Source organism: Alnus glutinosa, chromosome 1 (genome assembly GCF_958979055.1).
Source record: "Alnus glutinosa chromosome 1, dhAlnGlut1.1, whole genome shotgun sequence".
Taxonomy (NCBI): domain Eukaryota; kingdom Viridiplantae; phylum Streptophyta; class Magnoliopsida; order Fagales; family Betulaceae; genus Alnus; species Alnus glutinosa.
This window is the reverse complement of record NC_084886.1, coordinates 6,350,452-6,375,986: the sequence shown is the minus strand read 5'-3', so window position 1 is coordinate 6,375,986 and position 25,535 is coordinate 6,350,452. Positions and strand designations below refer to the sequence as shown.

Here is a 25,535-nt window from a genome sequence, read left to right as displayed (position 1 = left end):
AAACACGCCCCCTCGTCGGGAACCTTCCTAGCAACAGACGACTTCCACAAGCTGAGATCGGCATCTTTCAAGATCGGAGAAAACAGTTGTAGCCCACACACGCAAAAGCATAAGAACTGAAACGTCGGCGCGTGCGGGTCACGACCGACCATGGACGAACAGCACAGCCTCGAAAAATGACCATCCTGACCAGAAGAGGTTGGACATCGCACTTGGAAAGTTCTTGCTAAAGAAAAACCAGCCGAGGCTAATAGATTTGGCGTTGAACAAAACTTACACCGAAAATCCTCCAACACCCACCGTTCTTCACAGGCCAGCACCTGAAATCACTGTTTGCCACAAGAAAACTACAGAAACAGAAAAAAGGAAAAAGGAAAAAGGAAAAAAAAAAAAAAAAACCCACAACCTCCACCGGTACAATCACCGGGAGGAACAAAAACTCCTACAGCCAAAAGGCTAGTAGACAAAAACCCTATGCCCTAACGGCCAGGGGAACACCAGCACTAGGAGGGGGAGACGTGGAGCCTCCCCCCGGCGAAACGGAGCTCAACTGAGTTTACTCTCTCTCTCTAGAAAATACAGACTTTCTCTCTCTAGAAAGAGAACGATCCTAGCCTTTTTATCTACATAAATGCTGAACGTTCTGCTACGTACGTACATATAATATAAATGCTCTAGAATTTCTATAAATTAACTTGAAGATTATCAGCCAGGGTCACTGCCAATTTGCCATACGCCCATAACTGCCTGCAAACTGGTTCTGATGATAATTTATTAATTTTGGTGATAAAAACAAAATATAGCCAAAAATAATCATAAACGGGCAGAGTTTTCCATTTTCTCTTACCCGATTTATAAGATTATTATGTGTATGTAAAAAAATATATGTATTTTTAGGTAGAAAAATAATTGTTGTATAATTTTCGTACAATTTTAACATTCTTTTATTTTTATAATTAATTATTAGATTTATTTTTCTACATATGAGTCTTAAATATTCAATAATTAATTTTTTTAAAAAAATTATTAGAGTTATACAAAAATTATTTGAAAGTTGTGCAAGAAAGACGTATTCTTTTTTAATATTTTTTTTTCAACTCTTTTAGTACAATTAGAAAAACACTTGCTTCTCTTACATATGTTAAAAAAACATATAACAATTTTATGTTTCCTCCTAGGAGTTCCAAAAAAAAATCTATTCATCATAAATTTTAGGCCACACGATACGGTCTATTCAAATTTGGGGAGATAACTGGTTGCCCAATATTGGTTCTTTGAGTGTGCCCCTGGAGTCTAATCTTTTTTCTGATGCTTTGGTGTCAAATCTCATTGATTCTTCCATCCCATGTTGGAATTGCTCTATTATTGATAATATGTTTCCAGCTAATGTGGCAAAGATCATTAAAAATATCCCTTTATGTCCTTCATTGCCCATGGATAAAATTTTTTGGCGTGGTACTTCTAATGGTTTGTTCTCTGTGAGAAGTGCGTATCATTTGGGGCTGGACTTATTGAGGAAACAAAAGGGAGAATATTCTTTCAGGGTAATTAGTGCTGATTTTTGGAAAAAACTTTGGGCTCTTAAAGTTCCTAATTCCTCCAAAATTTTTCTTTCGCGAGTTTGCCAAAATTTGCTTCCTACTAAACAAAACTTATTGAAGAAAGGTGTGATGAAGGATGATTTATGCCCTTGTTGCAAATTTCAGGATGAATCCATTATTCATGCTTTGTGGAGTTGTCCCAGTGCCCAAGATGTTTGGGGAAGTGGTTCTATGATTTTTCAGAAATGTCCTTTTTCTTTTTCAGGTATAGTTGAGCTTGTTTCTTTCTTGTTTAACAGGCTGGATGATGATTTTTTGAGTTTAATGGTGGCTGTTTTTCGTAGTATTTGGATGAGAAGGAATAAGTTAGTTTTTGAGGGCCAATTTTCTTCCCATTTGACTATCTTCAAGGATGCTTCTCGGCACCATGAGGAGTATTGGTCAGCTCTTAAGAAGGATGATATGGCAAGCCAGTTACATTCCAACACCCTTAATAGTAGCAAATCTTGGAAATGCCCAGATTTGAAGAGTGTAAAAGTAAATTGAGATGCCTCTTTAAATGCTAGAAATAGAGTTGTTGGTTTAGGTTGTGTTATTAGAAATGATGATGGAGTAATTGTGGGTGCTAAATATTGTGCTTGCATGGTTGAAGCAGATCCCCTCTTAGCAGAATGTATGGCTGCCTATTCAGCTCTAAATTTTTGCAAATAAATTTATATGTGAAGGTGACTCCCTTCAAGTGGTTAAAGCAATTTGTGATCCAAGCTCCCCTTATGTTAAAATTGGGCACTTTGTAGAAGCTATTAGAAAAGATGCTTCTGAATTAATTTCTTGCTCTTGGTTTCATTGTTGTAGAGAAGCAAATTTTGTTGCCTACCAATTAGCTAGAGAGGCTTCTTCTAAATGCTTGTCTTATAGTTGGATTGAGGAGATGCTTCTTTTCATTTCTGATGTTTCTTTTAGAGACCTTTTGGTCAAGAAAATTTTTACACGAATTTGGAAAAAAAATAAAGTTGAATTATGGTCAAGAAAATTACCGTTTGGTAAAGAATTCTCATTTTTGTTGTTTTTTTTTTTTAGATTAATAATAAGAATTTAGTGTTGTGATATATAAAAATAAAAGGAGTTTTGAATTTTTTGCGAGAGAAAAGTGAAAAAAAAAAAAAATTGGTAACGTGAAGAAAGAAGTTTGATATTTTTTTTAAAAAAAAAACAAAAGAAAAAAAATTTTATTGATGTGAAATAAAGATGAAATAATTTTTCATTTTTTGTAAGAGAAAAATGAAAAAAAAAAAAGTTATTTGATAATGTCAATAAATGTTTCTGATTTTTTTTTTTTTAAGAAATAAAAAAGAAAAAAAGTGAGTTGCCTAACGGGCTAATGTCCAAAGAATACCAGCATTGTAAACCTAAGTGGGCATCGCATTCAAATTCTACCAAGAGTGAAATGAACTTCACCCAAAAAAAAACAAAGAACTCCAGATTGAGAAAGTTTAAAGAACTCATCTAAAGTTAAAAGAAACTCAGCAAAAGCTATTTAAAAGTAAACATAAAGAAGTTCTTCAATTTTTATTTTTATTTTTTCAATTTATTTCTTCCTTGTGCCTATACCATCATGATAACGGTATGCGTGTTCTGCGGGTTGTGAAGTAAAGGTGATTTTCGTAGCTGAGTTGATAACATTGAATTTTGAATTGAGGGGAGAAGCTAGCATTTGAAATTTGGAAAGATAAAATTGAAAAAAGGAAATTGAGGGGGGCAAAACTAAAAAATAAAAAATTTAAGGGTAAAATTTTAATGTTTTAAATTTTTTTTTGGGGGAAAACATGGTCATGTAGCTCTGTTATTGACTTTGATAATAAGTTATAATGCATTAATTTAAAGGAAAACTTCACTTATAATTCCTAATCTTTTATTATTTTTGTTGAAAAAAGGTACCCAAAGTTGAATAATATTCTAGCAGGTGTGTTTGGTTCGAATAAAAAGTTGAATAATATTCTACTTTTTTCAAAAATAAATCATATTTTATTCAATTTTTTCAAATTTTTTCTTACAAAGCCAAACTTCGTAATTCACGTTGTGAATTAGAATAATATTCAGATTCGAAAAAATTCAACACCCAAACAGACGGGTATCAATCTTTCAATTTGTTTCATTTTCAACAATTTGTTAGAATTTTCTATTAAATCTTACCAAAATAACCAAAATACTCATGTTTATTTTTTCAAAAAAAAAAAATTATAAAAAATTTCAAAAATTAAGGCATGAGTATTTTTGTAAATTCAGTTAAATTATGATCAACAACTAAATCCTATCAATTTTCGTTCCTTTTTTTTTTTTCCTAAAAAAAAAAAGTGGGAAATTTTGGAAATTTTGATAAGATTTAACAGAAAATTGTAACGGATGGTTGAAATTGAAAAAAAGTGAAAGATAAATATCTTAAATTGACACCTTTTAAAGTTTGGGTATATTTTTAAAAGTGATGAAAAATAAAGGATTATAAGTGAAGTTTTCATTTAATTTACATTTACAAAGATTTCGAAAGATGCAGAAGTATATTGTATGAACAATATAAGATCACATATTCGGGTTCATTTGGATTTGCGATTTAAAAATAGCGATTTAAATGTGTGATTTGAGTAATTATTAAAAATACAGTTAAACGTTTGATAAAATCACAGTTTGACCTTTAAAATAGTAAGTTAATCTTTTAAAATTCTGCGTTTTCGAAAAAAGTACCACATTGCCTGTGATTTGAAAAAATTGTTTTCTGCGTTTTCAAATCGCAATTATTTAAAAACGCAATTATCAAACGGTTTATTTTCTACGATTTGGTTTAAAATCGTACTTTTTGTTTATGAAATTACAATTTCAAACGCATCCTTCATAAACCACCGTAGGAGAAAAAAGAAAAAGAAAAAGAAAAAGAAAAAAGGTATCCATAAACCAATTAATATACCAAATGCATGCACCACAATGTTTGAGTGGAAAGATGGAAAATTAATTCTTGGGGGACAATATAATTTATAATTATTTAATATAGGCGATTCATATCACTCCGTTTGGCAGTTGGGAACTGGTTCCAAAATAAAATGTTCATGAATAGAGCATTAAAACATCTCTTTTTTATTTTATTATAACACGATTTCCCATGGGACACATCAGAATCATTAATCATTTAATTCCCTATGTACTTGAAAATAAGTGCAGAGCGGGTGAATTTTCTGGATTGTGGTCCTGTTGCGTCATATATATATATATGCACGTTGTTAATTACGTACCCTGAGCCAAAAAAGGATATTTAAATTTTTTTAAAAAATTATATTAACTTTTAATATCAAAATGGTTAATTTGATTTTCTTTTAAAATAAAATTGTAAGGGTTTAATTTCATACTTTTAACTCGAATTAAGTAGTTAATGTCATAACATTTTGTCTTTTTGATGCTCCAAATATTTTTTGTAATATATATATATATATGCACGTTGTTAATTAACCATAACAGGATTCGACGTTTTTTCTGCTGGCATTACGCCCTCCCCATCCCTGATCGGACCTCTGTTGTTGGTTTTTATTAAAGCATTCCTAGTGAGCCTTCTAATTCTTCTCTAAATTTTAGCTCAAGAATCTATTTTTTTGATTTTATCTATCACTTTTAAAAGACTTCCTACATTAAACTCTTCAAATCTTTATCTATTTCAACTAAATATTAATTTTTTTATTGGTTTTAAGCAACCACTCCTAACAAATGAAGAGAGAGGAAAAGTGAAAAGTGAAGTAAAAAGAGAGAGAAATGATAAAATATTAAATAGCTCATAAAATTTGTAAGCCAAATTTATAGTGTAATTTTGACAAAAGTTAAAATAGAGAAATTATAGAGAGTTTGTAGGAGTAAGATTTTTTGAGTTTTTCACCAAATTTTGATGAAAAATTTGAAATGGAGAGCTCACTAGGGATGCTCTTTTAGTCCTTTTCTTTTTTTTTTTTGCTTTTTTGTGTTAGTTCTCGCAGTTTACTTGTTGCATGTTCAAGGATTGCTGGATCTTATGGCTTTTTTAGCTTAGATCCGCCATCTCTTAATTTTTTTAGTGAGCTTCCTTGTAAAGAAAGGTTCTCTATTGTGTTGTCCCCGTAATCTTTGTATTTGTTTTGGTAGCTGTTCTCAAGTCAGTTTCTAGCTTTGTGTTTAGGGAGTCTTTTTAGGAAGTCTTTTTGTTCACTGTAACTTGGCTCTTTGGGGTTTTCTTCATTCAAACTTGGCCCTTTGGGGTTTTCTGAATGAATGAAGATGGAGTTTCTATTAAAAAAAAAAAAAAGGGTACCCTTTGTAACGCTCCGCCTTTTATAAAAAGGCGTAAGTGAATTTTTTTTGAATTTTTCACGTAACGTTACTAACTCACCAGAGTTAAATGTTAGCAGCGGAATATTTTTTTTTTTCAATGATAACACATCAGAGCTTCTAACAAAAATACTTCAAAATATATATAAAGAGTGTAATTAAATAATTACACATTAAAATAGCATTTGTGCCACATATGGCACATATAATTTACAACCAAAATACTCACAATAAATATAAATATTGTTTTGCTAATATAATAATAATAATAGACTAAATATAGTAATCCATAAAAATGGGAGACATCCCATCCTCAGATACTGCTACCAAGATCACCTAAAGTTCTGGACAATCCTGATACTCTTCTTCTTCATAACCTAGTGAGTCTACTGTTTTCAATAATATTATAATTGCTGATTTATTACAAATAAATATCACAATGCAATGGCATAATAAAATGACAGTTTTATATCCACAGTCTTATTATAAAATAAATCATGAGCTTCTTGCGTTCAATCTTTAGAGACGTAACTCTAACACATAGATTCAAGGAAACGTAATTCCTGTCTTACGTGTTATAAGAGACGTAACTCCCTGATGCAGGAGGATCCGAGTTTGATGACGCTGAGCTGTCAGATTGCACAATAATGGCCCTGAAATACCTGGAGCAGGCGGATCAGCGCAAAATTGGCAAGAAATCGTAATTTGGCTTAATTTGGGCTATTTACGAGTGCGCTGCAGTAATTTGGCCATAACTTTGGCTACGAGTATCCGTTTCGCGCATATGACCCCAATTCGGAAAGCTCTCTTCGGCGCGCACGTCGTGGCCATCGAGCTTTGCTCGGTGCGCCTCGTTTTGAGCCCCAAAATCCGCTGTTTTCCTTGTCAAAACCCTAATTTTAGATATTTTTTTTCCATTTATGGTAACTTTTCGTTTATTATTTAGGAGGTGATTCTGAGCCCGATTTGGGCTAGATTTTCGATAGAATACTTATTTTATTACGTATTTCGTTTTATTAGGGTTTTCGGGATTTTACTATTTTTGGCAAAAATTCTCCTAAACCTAATTTTCAGCTATTTAAGCCCGGCTTGTGGGCTTTTTTTTCGACAGCTTATTGTTATTGATTAATTATCAAAATTCAGAGTTTTCTCTCTGTTTTGGGCGAATTTTCTTGTTTCTTCCTTGCAAAGTACTTGTTGATTAGCCTACAGAATAATCGCTATTCTGTTCCAGCGTCACTCCCATTTAGCGAATGATAGGAGACGTAACTCCCGTTTAGCGAGTTCTAAGGAGACGTCACTCCTCTAACAATTTATTATCTTTTTGTCACAGACATACGTTACTCCCTGTTCCGTAGGCAGACGTAACTCCCTATTCTGTTGTTTATTAATATTTTTGGCTTAGACAGACGTCACTCCCTGATCCGTTGGCAAACGTCACTCCCAACTTTGTAATAATTAAATTCATTAATTAAAATAACAAAATATGCAAAATCCACATGCGCAAATAATTAAATAAAACAGAAACCACAACATTATGGAAATTCAGCATCACCCTCAGTGAGTAAGAAATACTCACAGTTATTACTTTGCTTCAGAAAAGTGTTCACACAAATATTAGCTGCAATATAATTTAACACCAATAATAGTGAATTAGTACAATCCACTAACTAAACTCATATTAACTATATTTTCATTTTTAACCCTTAAACCTCATCATAATCTCTAACATTATTTAGACTTAATAACGGCATATAAAATGGTTTAATTATAATGCCACATATTTCATGTAGGCATCATAACAACATTTATTATTAAATGACCAAAATACCATTGTTCTTTAAAAATGGTTATTTACATAACAACCATATATAAATAAATCACATAAGTATAATATCCTATTTTTTAAAAAAATAGATATAACAGTTAATATAACTAATTTGCCTTAGTTATAAAATAATTTCAATTTTATATTCTATAAAATTGAGCAGAATAACAGCATTAATATTTAATAATGTCTAATATTACTTTTAAAAACAATTGAGCGGCGCAACGCCATTTTTATAAAATAGTGACATTTATTCAGGCATCACAACAACTTGTTTTATAAATTATTTGTGCCACTTAAAAGCCCTGTTTAAAATACAACATAAAATATTAGATAAATAAAACTCATAAAATTACCAATATTAAAATAACATTCTATATAAAACTAAATATCCCTTCTTCTTCTTCTTTTTTTTTTTTTTTTTTTTTTTTGTATCTTTTCTTCCTTCTTTTTCTTTTTCTTTTTCATTTCTTTGTTCCTTTTATTTTACCCACCGACACACACAGCAGGTACCCGAGAGAGAGGCAGAGAGACAGAGAGAGCTTACCTACAGTAAAGGAGATGATGGTTTTGATTTGAAGGAAATTAGAGGCTTTTCAAGAGCTGGAGTTTACTCCTGTTTGGTCTAGAGGAAGAGTAAGGTATGCTGGTTTATGGGTAAAACGACAGAGGAGGTTCCCCTGTTTGGTGCTTTAGTAGAGACGAGAAGTGTTCTCTTTTGCTGGGTTTTCTTTTTTGGCTTTGCTTGAGAAGAAAATAAAAGAGATTTTGCTAGAAAAAGAGAGAAGCTTCAAGAGCTTTGAGAGCAAAAAATCACAGAGAGTTGCAGAGAGTGAGAGTTTCGGTTTTCTTTGAGGTGTGTAGGATGATCACAATGCAAGCTTCCTATTTATATGATTTTTGATGGCTGGATTTAACCCTAGTGTCTTGTGATCGACGGCTGGGGCGTAAACGTGCTCAGCAAGTTGGTCTGTTGCAAGGAAATAAATATCTTTATAAAAGGAAGAACGAGAAAATGTGGAAGAGGAGATGCACCTGACCTTGGAGAAGCTTGGACGGTCAGGATCCACTTGGATTAAACCCATCCAAGGCTGAAATAAGGGCAGATGTCTAGTGCAGGTTGAAGGAATAAAAACCAACAAATATCTCTTTTTATCAACAAATTAGAGAGAGAAACTTGTCTTTCGGGGGAGGAGGCCTCACGCCTCCTCCTCCTGGCTTTGTTTTTTGGCTCTGTTTCTCCTTGGCCGTTAGGGCCAGGGTTTTGTTCCCCCTGGGTCGTCCTTCCAGTGGTAGATGTTGTCTCCAAGCCATTAGGGCTGTTGGAGTTTTCTTCCTCCCAGTGCTACACTGGTGGAGGTTGTTTTGTCTTTGTTTTTTTTCTTTCTTTTGTTTTTCTTTGTCTTTGATTGGAGCAAGCAGAGGCTCTTGGTTTCTGGTTCGTGGAGATAGACGGGTGTTGGAGAATGGCCGGCGGAGATGTTGTTCAAAGTTAGATCTGCATGTTAACCTCGGTTGGCTTTTTTTTCGACAAGAATCTTCCTGTTGCGGTCTTCGGGCTTCTCCGGTCTCGATGGTTACCTGGCGGGTCGTGTTGCTCTCTCCTGGTCGGCGCGTGATCAGCACACGCCGGGGGTCTTCCATCCTGCCCCTGCACGTGCGGGTTATGGCTTGCTTTTCCGGCTTCGCAAGGTGCCGATTTGGACTTCTGAAGGCAATCCGTTGGTGGGGGGGTTCCCGGAGACGACGTGTGTTCCGTACGCGCTGGTTTCTCCGGTTGTTTGTTTCCTGTGCTTGTATTCCAGTGCTTCTTCTTGTTTTGTTTGTATATTCTTTACTTGTTTTACAGTCTACTGGTCTTCGGTAGCTGCTTTAAGCTAGGGTTTTTCCTTACTTTGTGGTTAGAGGTTCTTTACCTCTACTCACTACTTTCGGCCGTCAGCCTTGGTTTAGCTTTGCCTACGGGCGTTTGTAATGCCTTCTTTCCTTTGATTTGTGTATGTTTCTGATCGTTGTAACCCGTTTGGGTGATTTCCGGGCGTTTGCTCCGGTAATGAAGAAGGTGTCTTTTACGTTTAAAAAAAAAAAAAAAAAAAAAATCAACAAATTAGTACTTAAGTTCTAACGAAATTGTAATCTTTTGCTAACTAAGTTTTCCTTTTCCTTTCTCTTATAGCAAATGGATTGGGCATCACGTTGAGGTTGGCTGGGTTTGTAAAACATGTGGGGCTGCTGGGTCTTAATAAATAGCAATGGGCCACAAATCATTATTATTTAAATTTCGTCCAGATCAGGGTACCATTTTTTGTGGGTATTTTTGGGAACTAAACGGAGTCCAAAAATTATGAAATTTGGAAGGTAGTTAGAGAACTTCGAGACGAGCGTTCTGGCTTTTGAATCAACCAAAACGAAGTTCGTTTGACCCTGTTTCCGTTATTCCAAAGTTTAATGTCCGTTTGAATTTTTATTAAATTAAAACTATAAATACTTCTAAATGAATATTTATTTTCATAAATATTTATATTTATTCTTTCACATTATTATTAGGTCTTAAATCATATTTTAAGATATTTTATTTAATATCTTAAAATACGGGATGTTACACTCTTCTTGTAATTTGAAAAGGTAGATTTGTTTTTCACGTTTCCAAACCAACATTCGTTTTTCAAAGGCACTCCAGTATAGAATAAAACTTTCAACAATTTTGTTTAAGAACACGTTTTTCACCTGCAGAATTTGAATTGCATTGCCTTTGTTCACTCTGGCAAAGTCTTAAGGTTGCCATCAGTAGCTACAGTAAAAAAAGTTGCAAGGTTAAGTAGTCCCGACCAAATAATTTATCAGAAGGAAGAGAGCCTTGCAATTTGTTGGAATTTCTCATAAGAGACCTAGAAAACGAATTGCCACAGACCAAGCCTAGCCGATGTCGGAAAGAACCCCTTCCATAGTGCTCTTAATCCTTCAAATCTAACTGTCTTCATCAGACAATCATAAGAGCTGCTATACTTAATCTTCCCTTCCTTGTCTGCCGCCTGGTTCAACATTCTTGTCTTTACTACATCAACTGGACAACTCAAGCAGTTGCCGAAAGACCCGACATAATAGAAGCTAACGTGTAGGCATATATAGATATTATCTTGAGCTACCTGGTTTTGAATAACAAAACGTTTTGCATGATCATAGCATGCTAATTCTCCCATATTCACCAAAAATGCTCTCTGTACATTTGGAAAAACTCCTTTCCAAAGTCCTCCAAAGCCCTCCATGCGCACAATCTTGTTTAAAGCATCAAAGGGCCCTGAGTATCTAGGTTGGAGACCTTGGCTCACCATCCGGCCATCTGCTTGCATCCTCACCTTAACCAGATCGGCAGGGCTTGCCACTACCTATATTACCAATGAAAATATAGAAAAAAATCAACACGGATTTTTCCTTGTTAAACCAATATATGTTGCAGTATAACGTCATTTTGCTACCATGACATAAATTTGTTCATCCAGACATGACATGACATGGTCATCATTTAGCGATAAAGCTGTTGTAGACTGAAGATGCCTAAAATCCTAGGCCTAGTGACCAGATATGAAATAGAAACAGTGGATTTAAGGAGCCTCAATAAATGAGGACGCAGATAATCATTTTCCGAGCCAGTGCTTCAACAGGAGTACATTCATTTGAAGGGTTAAAGAAGTTTCTTATATTCTGTAAGAGGACAAAAGATTGAAGAGCATAATGCCCCTACTTCTAAATTTTTATCCAGTTGACGGGGTTGTTTGTCAAGGAGCAATATATTACAGTACTGTTTATATACTTTTTTTTTTTATTTTTTTTTTATTTTTTTATACTTTTCACTACTAATCAATATCAAAATATTCCCACTTTTTTCACTTTTTTATATCATATCAATAATTTTTTATTACTATTCAAATAAAAAAATTTACTACAATACAAAACTTTTTCACTTTTTTATACAAATTCATTTTATTTTATATCACATCATCACTTTTTACTAATTTCAAAAACTAACAACCCACTACTCTGTTCTGTAATGTCACTTGCCAAACAAACCCGACATCCTCTGTGGAACAAATGAATGGTTTCAAATTTTCCTCTTGAAGTCAAAGGAATGCATGATGATTCTTCATCATTCTAAAAATAAGAGCTCCACGAACATCAACTATATTGTAAGATGTAATGCCTAGTTGGAGCCCTCAAAGATCAGTATGCAACAGAGAAACCTAGAAACCAACTCTGTCAATAAAATACAAGAAGTGTTACACTTAGCAATTTTTTTTTTTCTAAAAGTTCATTCCCAAATGATGTGTCAATCATGAATGAGATATACTATTTTGAAAAATGTGTCATCATCTCATTCGGATGGTGACACATCATTTGAAAACCACTTTTAAAAAAATAAAATTGAGAAGTAGAATATTTTCCTATAAGTTAATGCAAACATTAAGGAGTATATTGTTGAAAGTGCTCTTCCAAGGGGAGAATCCACGAGGCCTCGATCCCACTCGACATGGATTCCAAACTTGTTGGGCTGATTTCCCTCAAAGTTAATCTGACATTTCTTCATATTTCTCTCACAAAACAGATTCTTGTCACTCCTACAGTGATTTAGATAGTCCATTATAGCTCCTCCAAAGGGTGTTCATCATACACACTTCTTTCTAAACCATTAGTCACTCACAGCTTTAGAGGGTTTATGTTACAACAGGATAATGGCACAGAGGAAACCGTAAGGCAGAGGACTGTGGGAACTTTGGGTCAGAATTAGAAGCAGCATGGACTCTACTTCAATGTGCATGGGCGAAGAGGACTTCCAAAAGATTATTGTTAGGCTTAATATCTTTTTTAAATTAGGATTAATAAGTTATTTTCTGTGATACCTTAGGATTTGCCATCTTAGTTTGCTCTTATCATTTGTTTGCTATAAAAGAAGTCCCTTCGGAATAAAAGACAATCAACTGAAAATTTTCCAGCAAGTTAATCTTGTCAATGAGGTCCAGGAATTAACCTACCTTTAATTTTAACCTTAATTATCTTCTCTTTCTTAACTTAGGGTTTCCAAAATAGGAAACCAATCTAAGAGACCCTGCTTCTTTACCAGTCTCCAAGCCCCTCACGCGATCAGCTTCGGTGGCCCATAACAAATTGGTGTCAGAGCCAACAATGTCGAATAAATGTTTAGATCATGTGGAGGCTGAGGTGGGCTCCTCGAATACCAATCAAGCAAGATTGAGCTCGGCACACCTCCTCAAATCCTGAAGGAGGATTAACCCAAATCAAGCAAGATTAACCACATACTATCGTAAGTTTTTACAACATTATGGTATAATAGATCACCATATAACCCAAATCCTGAAGAAATATTCTTTCATTTGGCCTTCTCTTGCGGAACAAGCTTTCATGCACAACTCAAACAAGTAATGACTTAAGCCCTCAATTTGAGTCTACCGGATTTCTCCAAGACTTTTGTGGTAGAATGTGATGCATCCGGTTCAGGGGTGGGGGTTGTTTTGATGCAAGAACAACCTGTCAACGTACAGCTTACTTCAGCCAAGCTTTGCATGGAAGAAATTTAGCACTCTAGACATATGAGAAGGAAATGATTGCTCTTGTTTCTTCCATAAAAAAATGGCAGCCATACTTATTAGGGAACCGATTTATTGTGTGGACAGACCAAAGGAGCTTGAAGCATTTGTGGCAACCAAATCATCTCCACTGATGCACAGCAGAAGTGGTTGGTAACTTCAGCTCAAACCAGTTTGCAAGTCTTCTTTTCAGTCCAAAGGTCCTGGGCGTGGTCCTTCGGATCAGGAAAGAGCCCGTATAGCCGCTGATGAGATTTCTTCGCCGGAGGTCTTGATGGAGAAAGGCTTTGGGTCTTACCCAGTGAGCAATGCTTTTTCATCAGGTTCGGGGGGCGCTTGCATTTTATCTTCGGTGGCAGGCTCGGTGATGGGGTTGCTGGAGGTTGGGTTTGAGGTTTTTTCAAAGATTCATCGAGATGGGCTCGACCCGGTGAGCACTGATCCTGATTTTTTGGCACCTTAACCTAGTTCCGTTGTGTTGCTTGTGCAAAATTCAGCCAAGTCGGAGTGGTCTTCTTCGGCTGCTATAAGTTCCGTGATTGGGTCTGTTGCTTTTGGTGTTTTTCATTCGTGGGAGGTTTCTTTAGGTGACAAGAAGGATTCTCAGATGGATGTGGTGCATAGGCTGTAGTTTGCGAAGAAGCCCCAAGTTTTTCCGATTATAGTCCTCTACGACAAATTCTGATGACGATGGTTTGGTCCTTTCGCTGGACGAGATTCACAGGTCGCAGTATGTTAAGAAGACCCGAATCACGATGAGTGTTGATGTGGATTTTCTTCGGCGGGGTTTTTTGAAGCCAAGGCCCTCTAGTTCTCAGGGAAGTTCTTCTCTAGTAGTCCCTCATCCCCAACTGGTGTTGGAGGTTTCTTCGGCACAAGTCAGTAATCAGGAGGGTTTTGTGGATGATCTTCACTTGTCTGTAGGGACGGTTGTTTCTCAATCCTATTTGGGTTGTAGCTCCTCGGACATTCTTTCCGATGACAAGGATGGGGTGTCGAATGGTGAGGAGGTCGAGGATCCCTCCTTGAAGTTTTCGAATGCCATTGAAGAGGACTTTCTTCGGATTGTAAAGCTTGCGTGTCCAAAGAACAAAGGTAGGAGGGAGGTGTTGAGTCTAAATAGCTTTATTAACTACGGCGATGCAAGCGTGTCTTCTCGACGAGGGAAAGACAAGGCTCACGTGCTGTAGTGTATATGCCCATGTGAGTTTTGGGTTTGAGGGTCTTAGGATTGAGGGTCTATTTGGGTTTCTTCTTGTGGGCAGTTTTTTGTGGGCAATTTTGTTTGTTCCTGTGTACGTAGGAGCGCCTTACACATTTTTTATAAAATTATTACTAATAAAAAAAAAAAAAAGTGCTTGGTTATGACTTCATCATAGAATGTAAAAAGGCGTGCGATAACTCAGCCGTGGATGCCCTTTCTCTTTCTCAAAGGCATGAAAGTGGGGACTTACAAGCTATTTTCCAGCCCATACCCCATTGGCTGGAACCAATACAAGAAAAGGTGTAAGGCTCACCCGAATTGCAAGAACTAGTCAAAGAAAATTCAAGATGGAGAGGCTGTAGGTTCTTGGGGCTATCGATTGGGCCTGCTCTTCTTCAAGGACCATATGAACCTCAAGAAAAACTTCTATCTCATCTCCCATATTATTGAAGAATTCTATTCAAGCACTCGTGAACACTTGCACCTGATAAGGGTTGTGTTTTATTTGGTAGCTATAAGCTCTCACGTCAAAATTTTTATTAAGCAATATGATATTTGCCAAAACCGTAAGGCAGAAACTACACGTCCAGCTGGGCTATTGCAACTCTGGCCAATTCCCTCCCAAATTTGGGTTGATATCTCAATGGGCTCTATTGATGGTCTCCCAAAAGGCAAGAGGTAGAACCACCATCTTGGTAGTGGTTGACTGTTTTTCCAAATATGGTCACTTTACTCCCATCAACCACCCCTAAACGGCTTACACCATTGCTCATGTTTTCTTTCAGCAAATCTTTCGATTGCATGGGATGCCACATTCCATAGTTTGAGACCGGGACCCGGCATTCACAAGTACATTTTAGCATGAGTTATTCTGTTTGAATGGTACTAAATTTAATTTAAGTCATGTGGGTCCAGATTTTTCTACTACTACAAATTGTTTTTGGAGTTCTCGCATGAATTGGATTTCTTTACTAGCCGACGCCGACGTGGGGTCCTTTGTTGTAGCTGATATCCAATTCTATTACTAATTGATTTGTAGAATTGACAATCGACTTTGCTCCTTACGAAAGGAGTGTTGCACAGCGTGAATACACAGCAAGAAAGAGAGTCTCACTTCGCCTCACAATGTTATAGTGCCGCACGGGCATTAAGAAAAAAATGGAGTTCTCTCTTTTGTTAGTTTTTTCTCTTTTGGGTGAATGTAAGAATTGGGTATATTGGAGCTTTGGATTTTTAGTGATTTTTTCTCTACTATTCTTTGTATTCCATCTTTTGATATTGAATTTCCTCTTAATCGTCTCTGCTCGTGGATGTATGCTTATTAAGTCGAACCACATTAAATCTCGATGTGTCATGCGCAATTGGGTTATTTTTATTCTGTCTTTTCTGCTTCTTTAGGATCCTAAAATTACTGTCACAACAAATACTTCAACGTGAAAAACACCTTTTGAGGGACGTGAACCACCCTCACTGCTTGCCTTTGTTCCTGGTACCACCAATTTGGAATTGGTGGAGCAAACTCTTATCCAAAGAGATAGTGTTGCAGGATGTTAGGGAGCATTTACGTGAAGCCCAAAATCGCATGAAGTTAGTTTATGATAAGCACAGTTTCAGGTGGGCGACTGGGTCTACTTACGTCTACAACCATAACCGCGGTCCGTAACTCCTCCCTTAATGTTAGAAAAAATCTGAAACTTGCTCCATGTTTTTATGGACCCTATAAAAATTTCTAGAAGATCGGACAAGTTGCATGTAGGTTGGAGCTAACTCATGGATCCAAAATTCACCCTATATTTCTGTAATACCCCAGATTTTAAGACAGAGCATCTTGAATAGAATCTATGGCGATCAATTCACGCTTTTAATTGCTCGATCGACATTATTCTAATAATTTTCCATTTATGCGCCACCTGTTTTAAGTGGTAAATTAGTTGGGATAATAATATTCTTAATATTATCATAGGTGAATATTTTGTAGAATAATATTAATAATATAATAATATTATCAGTGTAATAATGTTATTCAAAAATTAACATTATTTATAAAATAAACTGGACTTAAAACGGGTTTAAAATTATACCCTAGTGTGTTATTAAATGATAAGGACCTAATATAAAAATACCTGCAAATTAACTTCATCTGTACCGATATCTCTGAGGAGATTCGATGCATCATTTCTTCTAGACAGCTCAACCCCCTCGTCATTTCCCTCACGTCACCTGTGCAAACCAAACTTGCTAAGCAAGTTTAGCAAACTTATAAATTAGCCCCCTCCTTGAACAGAAACTCGCACCATCAGTGTTAATCACTAAGCTATTTCTTCTTCTTTTCATATATTTCTTTCCTTCTTCATTATTCTTTTCTTCTTCTCGGGAGAATCTGAGTGAGAAACTGAGATTAAGAGAGATGAGAGCTGAGGGAGAGAAAAACACAGAGAGACCCGGTTCCCCTTTTCTTCTCCCTGTCTTCTTTCTTCCTTTCTTCTTTCTTCTCTTCTAAGACCGAGAGACCCGAGAGGGAGAGAAGCCAACTGAGGGAGAGAGAGACACCGTGAGAGAGAGAGCCAGAGAAGAGAAATCGGGAGGCAGAGATTCATGGAGAGTCGAGAACCGTGAAACCGAACCCGTCAACGGTGGGTCAACGGCGGGTCAACAGTGGGCCGACCGGAGGCCGAACTTCCGGTGGAGCCAGAGGACCCGACGGACCCAGACCCGAATTCCGACAAACTGAGACGCGACGTCCGGTGGATCGTTGGCCGGTTGAGCTGGGGGTGATTTTCCGGCGGTTCTGGCCGGAAATCCGGCGACGCCCAGTGTCGATTTTTCCGGTGAGCTAAGAGCATGATTTTCGGCGATCCTTCGTTGAATTTCTGGTGGATTTTCACAGAAAATTCGCTAGGTAATTTCTGATGAATTCTAGTTCAAATTGTTATGGGTTTATGAGTTGTTGGAATCCTCTTTGATGTTGGTTGATTTCCTGGTTGAGTGGAGTTCGGTCGATTATGGGTATTTTGGTGTTGTTTCTGTTCTGACCCGTGAGTGTGTTTGGTGTGTGTGTTGGCAGGAGAGGTTTCGGTTCTGAGATATTTTGGATTGTTTATGATTATAGTATTTTGGACATATGGGTTTTGACTCCTGATGGCTATATTTTGAGGGGTATTAGCTGAGTTGAGTTGTGGTTTTTGTAGTTGGCAGAATGATATGGGTTTTGGGTACAAATTTGTGGTGTATTGAGAAGTGTTCGGGTTTGTTGATGATTTTGGTGTAAAATGATTTTGGGTGTTAAAAGATCTGTAAATTAACTTCCAAGATAATCAATTAAGATTGTTATATGGTTTAATTAAAAATCATGGCAATAATATTGAGTTCCTTAAAATCATGTTAATAAATATAATTAATATTCACGAGTATTAATGTTAACACTTTGTGTACAAATATATATCTATTGCAGAGAATGAGCTAGTATGAGAACCGCACTAAATGGCTGTAAGTATCTCTATACTTACTGAGGACGAAGCTGGTGGATTTTTCCATAATATTGTGTTTACTGCATTATTTAATTTGTTTGTGCATGTAAATTTGCACGTTTTATATTTTAATTAAACTGTTTAATAACAAAGCTGGTATGTAACCGTAGGTTTACAGGCCAGTGGGACCTTAGGTTCCCGTAAAGATAATAATGGAATGCTGTAACCGTAGGTTTACAGGCCAGCTGGGACCTTAGGTTCCTAGCCCAAGATTAATTAAGCTTTAAGTGAGGAGACCGTAGGTTCTCGGGACCGTAGGTTCCCACAACTCGCTAATACGGACCGTAGGTTCCATCATGAGAGGAGTGCAAAAAATGATAATTAAACTTTGCATATAAAACTGTCATATTAATTACTGCTTTATAATTATGTATATATTCAATTTATGACTGTGATTAGCTACCACGGATTATGTATTGCATATATGCGTGACTATAAAGTCATATCTGCATTGTGTGGGATTTATTAAATAAATCATCATTCATTATATTATTGGAAACAGTGGACTCACTTAAGTTGTTTTGTGTTTTATTACTATATATATATATGTACAATGGTGCAGGTTTTATAAATGAAGATTAGAGCGCAAGAGGTTTTGAAGCTAAGGACGTATAGTTTGCATTTTTTTTATAGTTTATTGTGTTTATAACATTTTATGTTGACAAGATTGCTAATAATTTCCATGTATTCTCTTGTGTGACTATGGACACATGTATTCATGTATTTGTTCTAAGTATTTTCTAATGGATGTCTAGAGGTATTTGATTTAGAAGCTTTGATGTGTTATTTAATCTAAGTCTGTTGGATAAATTATATTCCGCTACCAATTTATAACTCTGATGTTTTAGTAATGTCACGTGAAAATCAAGAAATTTTCACTTACGTCTTTTTGTAAAAAGGCGGGGCGTTACAATTTCATGTGTCTCTCCTTAAGAAACAAGCTAGGCACAAGAGTTGTCGTGCAAGCTACACTTCCTCCCCTGGATATCATGGATAACTTTTTAGTACCAACACCTCAAGCTATTTCGGATCACTGAAACAAGAAAAACCAGCAGGAGATATTGGTCCATTGGCAAGGCTTTGTCCCTAGTTGAAGCTACTTAGGACAACTTTGCTGACTTCCAGCTCCGCTTTCCCTCCTTCGCCCTTGAGGACAAGGGCCTTTTAAAGGGAGGAGGAATGTTACAACATGATAAGCGGGCAAAGGAAACCGTAAGGCAGGACTGTGGAACTTTGGTTCAGAATTAAAAGCAACATGGACTCTACTTCAATGTGCATGGGCGAAGAGGACTTCCAAAAGATTGTTGTTATCCTTGTTATCAATGTTACACACTAGTGTGCTCGGCCATTGCTTGTAGGTCGAAGACTTCAACACATCTATTGTCTTACCCTCATCCCATTCTTTGCTCACAGAGGTGTCAACAAAGTGTAAACGAAGCAAAGCTACCCGTGAGCTCGCTGAGGCTTGACTCGATAAAGCTTAGCTCGTGCACTACTCGGTTATTAAACGAGCCATTTGTGGACACAAAACTATACTCGATTATTAAACGATACAAACCCGTAAAAAACTTAGCTCGCTCGTTTATATGATACTAAATCTTAGAATTTAGGTGATATACTGATATGACATAGTGTATCTTCATTATATAATGTAAATTATGTATTAAACATATGATTCATCATTCATATCAACAAGAATTTTGTATGACTAGTGACTAAGTATGATCTAATCATGTAAATTATGTAATATGATCTATCAATTCATATGGATATGATATAAAGATTCATATGTGATATAATTAAGTGTGTGTGTGTGTGTGTATATATATATATATAAGCCTATATTGCTATAACTATAAATTATGGTCATATAATGTCATATAATTCTTAAATTCTAACTAATAAGTATACAATTCATAGTATTGTAAACTATAAAGATTAGGAACTAGTGGTACCTGGATTACTTTACCACAAAAGATATGTATTTTTTTTTTTGCGAGCCGAGTTGAGCTTAATTTTTAAAACTCGTTATGAGCTCGAGCTCGTGATAAATTAGCTCAAGCTCGCCTCGAGCTCGTGATAAATTTAAATAAGTCGAACTTGGACATGCACTCGCCCCGAACTCGGCTAGTATACATCCCTTGAGTGGCAGGTCAATAGGCTTGTAATTAGTTATCTTATTTGATTAGGATCAATAAGTTATTTTATATGATAACTTGGGATTTTCTATCTAGTTTGCGCTTCTCATTTGTAAGCTATAAAAGAAGTCACTCAGGAATAAAAGACGATCAATTGCACAGTTTCCAGCAAGTTACTCTTATCAAAGAGATCCAGGTTTCCTCGAATTGGCCTACCTTTAATTTTCACGTTAAATATCTTTTCTTTCTTAAGTTAGGGTTTCCAAAATAGGAAACCAACGTAACAAAGACCTGCTTCTTTACCAGTATCAAAGCCCCTCATGCGATCAGCTTCGGTGGCCCATAACAGTTTACACTGTTGAGCAAAACTGTTCGGTTTTGAGTTCTTCATTGGAAATTTTAGACAAGGCTTTGTTCAAGACAATACCTATTCCTTTCTACATTTCTGAAATAGTGGGCAACTTCTTCACGGTAAGACTTTATACCATTTTATGTCTTGTGTTGGAATTGGGAAAATATCACAAGTCAATCGGCTACACTTGCCTCTCAATTATGAACTAATTCTATACAAAACTAATAATTAAAGAGCAACAACAATTAAATAGAAAACCTATAAATCGAAAAGACAAACGAGAGGGGCTCTTCTCTGAGCGATGAATCCGGAGAAACCGCCGATGAGAGCCTTGCCGGAGAGCGAAAGGGAGCCAGCATCAGCGCAGAAGACGTTCCTGAGGTGCTTGTAGCCGACGATCCGGATGGGCGTGTAGAAGAGGTGCCTGAGAATAGCTGGGGATAGGCCCTTGTAGAGCCCCACTGGGCCTTGCTCGCGCACAATCTTAGAGGCCACCCGGAACGCTTTGGTCCGCCCCGCCAAAGACTCACCGTGGAGCTGAAGCCTGGTCTTAGTCAGGTCTACCGGGAACGTCGTCGTCTCCGCCACCATGGCCGCGAGTGACGTCAGCAATATCTTCGTGTTGGCTCGCTTATCTTCGCTTGGTCTCATCGTTCATGGCACACAACACGGAGAGAGACAGAGTCTGAAACGAGGGCATCGTTTATTTGGTACTAAACGACACTCTCGTGATTGTCGCTTTGGCTTTGTCGTCTTTTTCCCTAACAAATTTCATGTTTAGAGCGCGAGGAACATTTGGCACGTGACAATCAGGGTGGAAACCGAGTGCGCGGTGACTGTGAGCATTGCTCCGCAGGACCTTCCCTTCGCCTTTCAATCTCAACCACTGGTGGCAAACCCAAAGGCTTGTTCAAAAGGAGTGTGAGACAGTGATGGCGACGGAGGAGGAAGCGACTTCGTTAGTGCGTAACCTAGGGATTCTGGACACTCTTAGTGACGATTCGATCCAAGAGATCGTCGGGAGCTAAAATGGCTTCTGTGCGGCCACCGAGGCCTTGTACATTACATATTTTTATCGTGGATGTGCAGTTGGAGTTGCAATTTGAAGACAGGGCAGTGCAGTTCACAGTGGCTCCTGTACATGCAGCAATTATTATGAAATTTCAAGAGCAAACAAGGTAACCATGCGAATTATATGAATGCATTAAAATATGATAATCATCAATAGTGTAACTGCATTGATGTTTTCCCCTTTCAGTTGGACCTCTAAAAGTCTTGCAGCCTCTATTGGGATACCTGTAGACGTACTCAATCGGAGGATAAATTTTTGGATAAGCAAGGTATCTGATAAAGTTTTTTTTATCATCAAGTAGTGTTTGACATACAATGATTTAATGGAAACCCCTAGCTCATTGTCAATTTCAATGACTCATCTTAGTGAATGATCAATTTGTGTTGGACACTTGATAGATTTAAGTAGCCAAAACACTGTCAGATTTACTGGCTTGGGAAAATTTCCTTTTTGGCTTACATCTTTCCTCATTATACTTACGATTGCTCCAATCTTCTTTATTGACTTTGTGGTCATTTTGAATTGAATGATTGGGAAGTCAACCTTTTGTCTTTTCTTTGTTAGCGCTGGCTAAAATTCAATCAGGTAGAGAGTTGGTATTCATTGAAGTTTTTTAATATCACAATCTTCAAGGACTGAAGTCAAGAGGAAACTAATTGCATTCACCTTCCCTTTTGTAATTAGGGAATCCTTGCAGAATCACTTGGAGCAGACTCTAGTGACCATGTGTTTACCCTGATGGAAGGCATGATTGAAGCTAGTAAGAATAGTGGAAATAGTGGGAGTTTCGAGGACCTTGTAGAAGGTGATGAGGACGGAGAAAGGTCTGTCGTCTCTGCCGAAGATCAACTACGGAGGGAAATGATTGTCTATGAGGTTAGTGATGCGAATTAGAGCATTCTTGATGAACTCTAAATATTCACACTAATGGGTTGTTTAAAAAACTGGTCCATTGTGTTTCAGATCCTAACTGTCTCTCATATAAATTTGGAAGTACTCAGACATTAGGCCCTGTTTTGAAGGATATTTTTTTTTTGATGAATAAGTAGAACTATTATTAACAAATGAATCAACTGTACAGAGAAACCAACAAAACACCAAAACACATTACAAATTGACACTAACTCAGTATGTTAACATCAATATTCCATTTGTGACACAAGTTGATGTTTTTCAGAGTCTTCTTGAACTTCCCTTTCCCAGAAACTCGGAACCTCACCTCCCAGAAAATTAACTTCAATATCTGATATTCAGTTCTAGGTTGACTTCCAAACTTTATCTCATTTCTTGTTCTCCAAAGACCGTACACAGCAGAGCTTAATATCAGTTTACATATTGACCCCATCATGGACTTAGACTTCCAAGTTCTACACCCTTCTTCTATCAAACCATCCCAACTAGTAGGTGTAAAATAACAAGTGAAAAGACATAAAACAGAGAAGAGAAGAACATAGGTTAACTCAAGAACTACATCTTTACTAATTCTCAGTCCACACTTCAGTTACAAGAGTGAATAATATATAGGGCTGTAAAGGGAAGCATATCCCATAAAACATGGAATGAAATATGCTGGAAACATGGAGTGCGTGAGTCAAGGGAGTTGGGCTGCTGTCAGGCGTGATGCATGGAGCTGTTGTCTTGTGTCAGCTTGGAACATGGGTTAGAGCTGCTCAGCTTGAGATGGTCTAGGCTGCGTGTAGAGTGGAGTGAATCTTGGATTGAGGGGTGGCTGTAGGCTATGCTGTAGGCTTATTTTCATGCCTGTCTTGAGAGTCCTTTGCAGAGGATATCTTATCCTCTAACAGTAGGAGGATTTAAGATATTACAACGTTGTAAACAGGTTTTCTAAAGTCGGGAACTAAACCCACATGAAAAGAATAAGTGGTCACGACTCTCAGTTCCATTTATGCAGAAAACACAATTTGTATCTCCCTTGTAACTCCAAGCCAGCAATTGATCGCCAGTGGTAAGCCTATTATTGACTGCTAACCAAAGGATGGAATAGCATGCTAATGCCAAACCAACGGCCACCAGTTGACAATGGCCTTTTTCTGTCGAAGATAATTCAAAGTATCAGAGCAAACATAGTAACCAAAACGAGATATGGACCACACAGGCTTATCAATCTCACCAATAGGCACTTCAGGTAACCTACTCTGTATATCAACTAACACCTCAGATCGTGCAGGCTTCCAGCACCATACTCCATTTTTTAAAACAGAATCCAGTTTAGCGTCTAACCAACTATGAGAGTCATACACAACTCTATAGCCAAATCTATCAACCAAGCCTCCAAATGGGTGCCAATTATCAATCCACATATGAATCTGACTCCTCGTGCCTACTTCAAACTTAATGAAGTCTCTAGCTAGGCCACGTATCTTCAATAACTTTCACCAATTCCAAGAACTGTTTTGAGGAATGCTCACACTCCAAAAGCTCTTCCCCTTTAGTAAGTATTCTTGGACCCAAGCAATCCATATCGATCCAGATTTAGCAAATAAACTTCATATATGCCTCATCATTGAAGAAATATTCCAAATTTCCAACTCCTTAAGCCCCAAGCCACCCTCATTTTTAGGGAAACAAATTTCAGTCCAAGACACTTTAGCCTTTGTAGCACACCCCTCTTTCCCCTTCCAAAGGAATGGTTAAATTTCTGGCTAATATCTTTGATAATCTTTTTAGGGAGAATAAAGATTCCAGACCAATAGACTTGAATGCTATACAAAATAGAGGAAAGAAGCTGCAATCTTCCTGCAAAAGACAGATTCTTAGAAGTCCAAGAGTCTATACGGCCAACTATCTTCTCAATAAGCACCCGGCAATCCCCTGCAGAGAGCTTAGAAGAGATAAGGGGGACTCCAAGATAGCGAACAGGAAGATGACCTTCCCTCATCTGTACCTTAGCAAGCAAAGAACCCTTCATCCTATCCGATACACCAGAACAAAACAGAGAACTTTTGAAAGGATTAGCTTTTAAACCAGAAAGTAATTCAAACTCCAACAAAGCAGCTTTAATGATGGATATGGAAGATAAAGTAGCATCTGAAAAAATAAGCAGGTCATCCGCAAAGCATAAATGGGTGAGTTTCATCTTAGAACAGTTGTGATGAAACTTAAATCCCGACCCTTCTCTAGTATAATCCTTCATTATCCTAGAAAAGACTTCCATAGCAAGAACAAACAAATAGAGGGATAAAGGATCCTCTTGCCTCAAGCCTTTCTCCCCTTTAAAATATCCAACCAAAGTCCCATTAAGGGAAATAGAAAATCTGGGAGATGTTATGCACATCTTGATCCAATTTGTGAATCTGGCAGGGAAACCAAAGGTGGAAAGGCAATGAACAATAAACTCCCAATCCACTGAATCATACGCCTTCATCAAGTCCACTTTCATGGTACATCTAGGAGAACCACCATTCCTATGATAATTTTGAACCAACTCTTAAGCCAGAAGGACATTCTTAGAGATACATCTACCCGGAATAAAAGCAGACTGATTCCTACTTATTGAGGAATTAAGAATAGGCAGCATCCTATTAGACAGAATTTTGGTTATGCATTTGTAAATAACATTACAACATGCAATAGGTCTAAAATCCTCCATAACCGAGGCATTTGGCTTCTTAGGGACCAAGGTTAATATAGTGGCATTAACCTCTTTAAGAAGCAAACCAGTATTGAAAGAATTCTATATAGCCTTAACAACATCCTCACCCACAACATGCCAAAAAGACTTGAAAAACTCAGCTGGATACCCATCCGGGCCAGGAGCCTTATTAGGCTTCATGATGAAAAAAGTACTCTTAATCTCCTCAACCGTAACATCTCTATCCAACACAGCAGCTCTATCAACTGGAACAATAGGAGAAATCAGGTGCTGAATTCTCTCAGCAGATGCAGCAGTGAAATTAGTACTCTTTGACCCCAAA

The 25,535-nt window shown here is 37.0% G+C and overlaps 2 protein-coding genes and 1 pseudogene across 2 annotated transcripts; 2 read left to right on the top strand and 1 right to left on the bottom strand.

Annotated features, from left to right (window-relative positions):
* Window positions 1-1,433: 1,433 nt before the first annotated feature.
* On the top strand, window positions 1,434-2,087 carry LOC133863207 (uncharacterized). Its single transcript, XM_062299192.1, has one exon. It carries the CDS (start codon window positions 1,434-1,436, stop codon window positions 2,085-2,087), a length of 654 nt encoding a protein of 217 aa, XP_062155176.1.
* An 8,460-nt stretch (window positions 2,088-10,547) lies between these two features.
* On the bottom strand, window positions 10,548-21,206 carry LOC133858825 (mitochondrial uncoupling protein 3-like; annotated as a pseudogene).
* Window positions 21,207-21,557: 351 nt separating this feature from the next.
* Window positions 21,558-22,608, top strand: LOC133863130 (anaphase-promoting complex subunit 2-like). Its single transcript, XM_062299138.1, has 4 exons — window positions 21,558-21,706; window positions 21,787-21,868; window positions 22,285-22,476; window positions 22,564-22,608. Exons 1-4 carry the CDS (start codon window positions 21,558-21,560, stop codon window positions 22,606-22,608), a joined length of 468 nt encoding a protein of 155 aa, XP_062155122.1.
* Window positions 22,609-25,535: the final 2,927 nt, after the last annotated feature.

Excerpts from the sequence above, each read along its gene's own strand:
- LOC133863207 (XM_062299192.1), top strand. The coding sequence starts at position 1,434 with ATGGATAAAATTTTTTGGCGTGGTACTTCTAATGGTTTGTTCTCTGTG.
- LOC133863130 (XM_062299138.1), top strand. The coding sequence starts at position 21,558 with ATGGCTTCTGTGCGGCCACCGAGGCCTTGTACATTACATATTTTTATC. Across the intron at positions 21,869-22,284 it reads TAAATTTTTGGATAAGCAAG|GGAATCCTTGCAGAATCACT; the intron begins GTATCTGATAAA and ends TTTTGTAATTAG. Across the intron at positions 22,477-22,563 it reads GGGAAATGATTGTCTATGAG|ATCCTAACTGTCTCTCATAT; the intron begins GTTAGTGATGCG and ends ATTGTGTTTCAG.